The sequence below is a fragment of the Gadus macrocephalus genome, chromosome 23 (genome assembly GCF_031168955.1).
Source record: "Gadus macrocephalus chromosome 23, ASM3116895v1".
NCBI lineage: Eukaryota > Metazoa > Chordata > Actinopteri > Gadiformes > Gadidae > Gadus > Gadus macrocephalus.
The window spans coordinates 7,626,755-7,635,251 of record NC_082404.1 but is presented as its reverse complement, the minus strand read 5'-3'; the positions used below and the strand labels follow the sequence as shown (position 1 = coordinate 7,635,251).

The following is an 8,497-nucleotide window of genomic DNA, read 5'->3' as shown; positions in this document are numbered from 1 at the left end:
CGTTTTTGGGTCGAATGGGAGCGCCCGTGGGCGTCGACAGTTGGAACATTTTGGTTTCGGTGGTTCTCCTCCAGCTCACTTCTAAACTCGCCCTCCTTTGGCCTTCCATTTCCCATCGATTCAGTGAGTCAAAGGTGCACGTGAGAGTGACCCTGACATGTTTGTGTGCAAATTTCCCAATTTAGCGTCTAATAAGCCCAACCACGGCCCCCCCCCCCCCCCCCCCCCCCCCCGCACCCGCACCGCCTCCGCGATGACGTGCTAATGGCTAACACCTACACTAGTGCCAGGCCTGACGCTTGGATCCAGAGTCTTCACTGCTCAAACCGCTGCCCCGATGACAGCGATGAATGGTGACGCCTCGGGCCAAAATGCAACAATCACACAGTTTTTATTTTTACGGTCCTCGCTGATTGCTGGTCACATCGGTGTGTGTTTTGGGAAGGATGCAAGCGGGTGGAAAAAGGTGAGAAATTACAGCAGTGGCGAGGGGCAAGAGAGAGAGAAATGAGTGAGGAAGCAGAGGGAGTTCTGTCACGAGAGGTATCTCATTAAACCGGAGCAGAGACGAAACACCGAGACATAGACACGCGCCACACTGTGTGTGACAAGTCAGATGTTTGGTAGGGAGCAGTAGTTACGGGGTTTGACACCAAGATAAAAGGTTCTGGGTTCGATCCCCGATGTCCACCTGTAGCCATCCTTGAACAAGAAGTCCTAAACCCTACCTGCTTAATGACATCTGTGTTCACTCTAAGTTGCCTTTGGACCAAATAGTAAATCGTAAACATGCTGATACGATCTTCTACCACCCACCCGTCGCTCTGGGGCTGATCAGGACGTTGGTTAGGGGGGTCGGTATTCAGTTGAGTGCCTGGTGTGCAAACGTTGGAAATGAATGATGGCTCCAGCAAACACCTTGCAGCGCTAATATATAGCAGTGTCGTCATTGATCGAGCGTTTGTCTTTGTCTTGAAATGATGTTAATGTGTCTATTGATCCTATGAATGCTTTCAAATGGGTTTCGAAAACAGACATGAGGCACATACACGCACACAAACGGCACTCTCACTCCCACACAGACTCACACACACACACACACACACCTAATCACTCAGACTCATGTATGTAACCCAGTAGTATTCTGCTGTTTTGTTGCACTGTGTGCTTCGTTCTCCGGCTCGGGGAGGATTATAAAAATCAATGAGGCTCAGATAGAAGCTAGGAACAAGCCCCAACTCCACTATCGACCAATCAGCACGTCAGGAACAACCAGGGGAGGGATGGGTGAGTCAAGATGGCCGCCGGCAGAAGCAGCTCATCTTTTCTGTCTTGAACTCCAAATGTTCCGGAAGAGTCTGACACAACGGTGGGCGGGGAGGACGGGGAAATCTCGGGGACCAACAGAGCTGTCAGCCGTGCGCTGGCGCGGTGAGGTGGACACAACAACCGGGGACGCCAGGAAACACATAAGACAACAGGTACACAACAAAGGCACCATGTACGAGCTACCACAGATGACAACCGCCTACATGACCACAACTGCAAGACAACAATAGCAAACAAGTCAACAAGAAATAACGACGACAGCCACCGCAAACAAACAATCGACAACATCAACAATCTGTAACAGCAACAACTGTCAACAAGAAACAAACATACACGACAATCACAAACAAACATCAACAACGTCAACAGCCTACAAAAGCAACAACATCCTAGATAAGAAACCAGTTGTTTTCCTCTGGAAAGCTGCGGCGGCGGTCCTTGCGGCTAGACACACGGGAACGGTCGCCGTGGTATTGATTGTTAACGATAACGGAGCACATCGTTAATTTGCCGGCCTTGTTCGTCCCTTAGTGATGATGCGTACACTAGGGCGATTTGTTTACAGTGTGGTTGTTTGGGACGATAAAGCCGCCGGGAGTGGCAGGATCGATCTTAACTAGACTGCTTTGTTGTGGGCTCCAATAGAGCAGAGAGACACTCTTAGTGGATATCTGCAGGCTCTTCTGCTGCTCTGTTCACTCTCTCTCTCTCTCTCTCTCTCTCTCTCTCTCTCTCGTTCATACCTACGATATGAAGCAGTGCTAACAGTAAGGAAAACTCAGTCGTATCTATTAGAAATGTTTACGTGAAATGGCAAATAATAAAAAATAAGTGAAGTACAATAATGTGAGATGCTAGCGCTGCTGCCCCCCACAACACGACCCCGGATAAGCTGTTTTGAAGATGAGGAGGAGGTGGGATATCAAAACTGATTTGAGTTTAGGAAGGAGAACACAGAATTGATTAACCTAATCAAAACAATTATCGCTTACACTCACCAGCACTACGGGCATCACAGGTAAGATACAAACTCTTGTATCTGCCGTGCAGGTCAATGGAGAAGCTTTTTATTTTACATGGACATTTGTGTTAGATGAGTGTCAACATAATTATCTGTTCCCTTTTAACACTTTGACTGAAAGAGTCAAAGTCATAGAAACAATATTAGAGAAAAATGGGAGGAATTTGAGCTTTTCGGACACTTATAGTATAACGCTACGGTGTTTTATTGATGGTGAAGTCTGGCGGTGATTTATTTAACGTCTGAGTGGTGATGAGGCTACCCGACACCTATAGTATAACGCTGCATTATATTGAATCTCAGTGTTGAAATTCCAACTAAAACTGTACATTTATTGGCTGTTTAAATGACATGCTACCTTTTCACCCACATAATGATTCTATAGGACATGTTGTTTACAGTAACGCCTCGTGCCCACTGCACCGTCCGTCAAACGTCGGAAGGCGTGGCTGACGGATGGCGGAGTTTTCCAGGGTCGTCAAAAAGTTGAAAAATTTTCAACTTTGTGACGGAACGGAGTGCACGGATCCACAATGCATTGCGCGTCCGTCCCCATTCAAAGTCAATGGGGATCAGTCAACGGACGGAGGCAGTGGGCACGAGGCGTAACGCCTCGTGCCCACTGCCCTCCGTCCCTTGACCTGACATTCAAACATACGTGAGACACCAATGGCCGCGACTCGGGGCATACAACGATGCGGCACACGGCCTCTCTGCTCTATGTGGACCGTATCTTCCCTGCGCCTGAAAAGGAACACAACAACGCATAAGGCACGAGAACAACGGCTAAACAATGGTCTCCCTTAACAAAGACACGCTTCCCTCAAGTGGAAGGCCACCGAGTGCAGAGGCAAAATATCCTCTTAGTTTTGCACTCAGAAAGTTGCACGACAGTCACAGCTAGCAGCATGTAGCTTGCTAGAAAAGACGGAAAAGTATGTTTGGTTGCCTTTTACAATATTCTCATTACAATAACTTACATGTCGAGTTATATTTATTTAACACACGGCCAAACCGGAGTTGGTTGAAAGTGCGTTGCATCATGAAATGATATCTGACCTGGATCGTGGCCTTGTTCTTAAAAATGTTGGACGGGAGTAGTGTGAGTGTGTGTGTGCATCTCTCTCTCTCTCTCTCCTCTCTCTCTCTCTCTCTCTCTCCTCTCTCTCTCTCTCTCTCTCTCTCTCTCTCTCTCTCTCTCTCTCAGTAACAGTGTTATCGTACTATTTGTTGCTAGGGTTCATGGCTGCATGTCATCAAGGCGAATGCTTCCGGTAGGATCCAATTAAAAAACGAGGAATAGGAAATGGCGTTCCTTTAGGGTGCTGATGCTATTTCTTGCTCAATGTAATGTCTTATTAAATCACATTTCAAATGTCTTTAATGGTGCTGCAGGTAAAAAATGTTAGAACCCTATTATTTGAGTGTTGTTTTTTTTTTTAAATAACCATCCTTCAGCTTTTGATGAAGTGAACAGTATTGTGAGTATGTTGGAATGACTTCGCCTGTTTCTGTCATGAGTGTGAACCACTTTAAAGATCCTCGTCAACCTTCCCGCCACTTTATCTTTCCCCAGCCGGACAAGCGGCGACCTTTCGACGCAAGACGAGAGTTCACGCAAATACTCGAAATACTAGTATTTGCGTGTGCGGTTTGAACCCCTTAACGCAAACAATTCCGCGAGAGTCTCTCTCTCTCTCTCTCTCTCTCTCTCTCTCTCTCTCTCTCTCTCTCTCTCTCTCTCTCTCTCTCTCTCTCTCTCTCTCTCTCCCGTTCTCTCTCTCGTTCTCTCTCTCGTTCTCTCTCTCTCGTCTCTGAAAGTCGCGTCTCTATCTCCATCACAGATCCATCTGCACTTCACAGGCGCGGGGGAAATTACAGATTGTATAGTTGCATAGTAGTAATCACACACCACACACACACACACACACACACACACACACACACACACACACACACACACACACACACACACACACACACACACACACACACACACACACACACACACACACACACACACACACACACACACACACACGTGGAGGTTCGTGTCTGTGAAGCGGTACTTCAAACGCCTTCGTAGACATTGCGGGCCTCAAGCGGGTAAAATGCGCACACGCGCACACACACTGGTAATGTTTGATATCTTAAGCTTGGCCTTTGTGTGTGTGTGTCTCTCTCCCTCCGTCACTATCTCTCTTTGTCTCTCTATTAAATGTAAGATTAATCTCTCTATATTGTCTCTTTCTCTCTTACTACATCCGTCTCTCTCTCTCTCTCTCTCTCCTCTCTCTCTCTCTCTCTCTCTCTCTCTCTCTCTCTCTCTCTCTCTCTCTCTCTCTCTCTCTCTCTCTCTCTCTCTCTCTCTTTGACTATCTCGTGACCTTCTCTCAATTCAATTAAAAAAATCTTCGTTTTCGCGCAAAATACCTTTCACGTTGCCAACGCAGTTCAAAAATGAAAAGAAGAAAAAATAACAGCGTCGACTTGTGTCCATCCCTCTCGATCTCAATCTATCGTCTCTCCATCCCTCTCCATCTCTCCATATCCGTCTCCATCTCTTCATTCCGTCTCAATCTCTCTCTCTCTCTCTCTCTCTCTCTTCTCCTCTCTCCTCTTGTCGTCTGCTGTGACGAGTGATACATCAAGTCTGGACGACAGCTCCCGCGGCATTGCGCGTCTGACCTCGTCTGAACCCGTCTGACCTCCGCGTCGTCACGGACGCAGCTGCCGCCACGCCCCCCCACCCCCCCAAGTCTAGCCTATATATTGTTTCAGGCGTTAAGGGCATAGAACGAACAAAGTTGCTGCCGTAATCCTTCCTGGGCGACAGAATTAATAATGGCGAGGGGATGGGGTTGTTGGGCCCACGGATACACCTCGTGAAGCGCGTGGTGTTTATAGTGGGAGGGTTTCGGGTTTCATTAGTGATTAGAACTGTACGAGGATTAAGGATTACACACACACCACACACGTGCAAAAACGCTCGGAAACAGACATACTCAAGCACACTCACAAACGCGAAAACAAAACACACAAACGCTCTCTCTCTCACACACACACACACACACACACACACACACACACACACACACACACACACACACACACACACACACACACACACACACACACACACACACACACACACACACACACACTCACACACACACACACACACACACACACACACACACACACACACACACACACACACACACAAGCTCTCTCTCTCTCTCTCTCTCTCTCTCTCTCTCTCTCTCTCTCTCTCTCTCTCTCTCTCTTACACCCCCCCCCACACACACACACACACACAAACATACATAAACACACCCAGACCCACACAAACACACATGCGAAAACTGACACATAAACGTTTTCTCTCACACACACACACACACACACACACGCACGCACGCACGCACGCACGCACGCACACACACACACACACACACACACACACACACACACACACACACACACACACACACACACACACACACACACACACACACACACACACACACACACACACACACACACACAAAGCACCATAAAACGAGTATTCACTCAGCGGGCGGCCGGCTCGTTTCTCATGCACAGACTCTTTCCCTCTGTAGCCTTTCTCACGCGCTCGCTACAACACTGCTTATTTAATTAGCCTACAACATCCTTCCTGTGTTTTGTTATATGTGTGGGTAATATTAGACCTAGGCCTACTTCTTGGGCACCGTAAAACTTGCTCCGAGTTGTATCCCCTCACAGTCGTGTTAAGGCTGTGGAAGTCACAAGTTGTGATCTTGATGTTTTAGAAATAAAACCATGCACATTTTTGCGCTCATGCGTTTTTCCGTGAGGCGACCGTGTGTGTGCATGTATGTGAGTGCATTCGTGTTTGTGCGTGCATGTTTATTTTATGAACCAGGCCCTTATTTTTGCCTCCGTGGGCTCCAGGGTTGGCGTCCTCTTTGTTTGGTGTGAAAGTGACGCCGCTACTGTCCTCGATAGGGCCGTCCTGCCTGCCTCGCTCCATTCACTGGTGTAGCCTACATCGGCACCTTGACGTGCTGCGGTGGGAACCAGCGAACAACACTTGTCCCACCGGGGAGAAGTAGCCCACTATTGGACAAAAGATTATAGTTTCAGTTTTTTGCGCAATCAAGAAGAAGAAAAGGAATGGCCAATTTTTTTTCCAGCCGAAGGCGCAGGAAGTCAAATGATTGAATGCGACCTCTTCAAAGGAGATGCATAGGCTTCCATTTGTTCGGAATACACTGGTCGTCCTCATTCAAACATTTATACACCGACCAAAGTAAACGACGAGTTCTAGATCTTCTATTCTTGATGTTTTTCTGACCTCTTGTGGCAACCAGTAGAAGTGCACCTACTGGAACGAGGTTCATGCCTTTGCTCAGAGTTCCCCGCGGTTATAATATGACTGATATCAGCACAGATTTGACACATTGGCAAAATAGAAAATACTTTTATTGAGTCAAAAGCAACTTATTGCGATCTCCTATCAAACTATCTTCACCGTTATGTATGTGGGATGGGCTACAAATGATCCACCACACCACCGGGTGGGGTAGGTCATTAGCCCATCTGCCACGACCTTTAGGAGACCTCTCCAACCTGGCGTTTATTTAGCGTATTGTCAACATAAAACAATCATAACATATCTATTAATCAGGAAGCCCCAGGTTAAAGGGTTTCATCGGAGGTGAACATGAGAAACGTCGACGTGTGCGCCGCGTCACTTCTTGGACTTCACGACGTCGTCGCGCTCTGCCGGGAACACGTCGATCTCCTTGATTAGCCGATCCGCGATCGTCTTGTTGTTGGCCGACATCATCCGCCGGGACATCAGGTCCCACGGCCCACCTGCGAACAACGGGAAAACACCATCGCTTTATTAGAGACTCAAAAGTTGAATACACGTTGCAATATATAGATGGAGGAGAAGATAGGCTATTTTGATATAATTTTTATTAAAACTAGATATTTTAGGCTAATATCCAGTGATAGGCTATTTTGATCAAATAAAAGTAAAACGGGATATGAAGGTGAACGATTTCAGCTTACTTGTCAAATCTGTCATAAGGCCCTTACTGTGATTATATTGTTTGAACTGTTATTCCCACCCACTTGGACTGTGTTTTGAATGGGTGAAATGGTACGCCTGCTTGCTCGATCTTGGGGACACACAAGAGCCTGTCTGTTTTAGAAGTACCTCATGTGAATAGTATTTCATGTGGAATGAGTATTGACAAAAACTGAGTGATAATCATTCTATTTTCGGGTATGTTTCATCGAAATTAAATGAGCAATTATAACACAATAATTACCTTATTATTCAAGGTAAAAGGTAGAAGTGGTCAAAGTTAAAGTCAAAGTAACGAAAAGCCAGGATTCCTGTTTTAAATTTCAACAGTGAAGAGCTGATCTCAGCGTTACAGATTTCAGCAGCAACATGCCCCCTCCTTCAGTGATCCGCTGAACACATGGAGGCAGTACCGCTGAGCTCTGCCCCACCGCCCCCTCTGTCGCCCCCCTCCGTCCTCACCGTCCACATCCAGCAGCAACCCCCCAGCCTCGGTGACGATGACGGCCCCGGCGGCCACGTCCCAGCAGTGGATCCCGATCTCGAAGAAGGCCTCCACCGCCCCCGAGGCCACCAGGCACATGTTGGTGGCCGCCGTGCCCGACCCGCGCAGCCTGGACCGGGGGGAACACACACCAATGAGGGCCTGCTCGCTCTGGAGCTTGTGGGTGGGTGTGTCTGTGTGTGACTGTGTGTGTGTGTGTGTGTGTGTGTGTGAGAGTGTGTGTGTGTGTGTGTCTGTGTCTGTGTCTGTGTCTGTGTCTGTGTCTGTGTCTGTGTGTGTGTGTGTGTGTGTGTGTGTGTGCATGTGTGTGTGTTCTTGGATGTGTGTATGTTTGCCCATATGTGTGTTTACGTGCATTTGTGTGTGCATGTTTGCACATGTGTGCGTGCGTGCGTTTGTGTGTGTACGTGGATGTGGGCGTGTTGCTCACCCATGCACAGGGATACAGAGGACCTTCTTCATGGTGGAGAAGATCTTGCTGACGGTCTCCTCGTCCCTGTTGGAGCCCAGCTCACTGATGATCATTGACTTCCTGATA

General features: G+C 47.7%; 1 protein-coding gene across 1 annotated transcript in view; it reads right to left on the bottom strand.

Moving 5' to 3' along the window:
- Window positions 1–6,820: 6,820 nt before the first annotated feature.
- LOC132452343 (inositol monophosphatase 1-like) overlaps window positions 6,821–8,497 on the bottom strand; it is a 5,712-nt gene continuing 4,035 nt past the window's right edge. Inside the window, exons 7-9 of the mRNA XM_060044917.1 lie at window positions 8,390–8,497; window positions 7,917–8,068; window positions 6,821–7,234 (exon numbers count right to left, since the gene is read on the bottom strand). The exon at window positions 8,390–8,497 is cut by the window's right edge and continues 1 nt beyond it. Of these exons, the coding sequence (XP_059900900.1) occupies window positions 7,107–7,234; window positions 7,917–8,068; window positions 8,390–8,497 (388 nt within the window). The 3' untranslated portion in view covers window positions 6,821–7,106. The remainder of the gene's footprint in view (window positions 7,235–7,916; window positions 8,069–8,389) is intronic.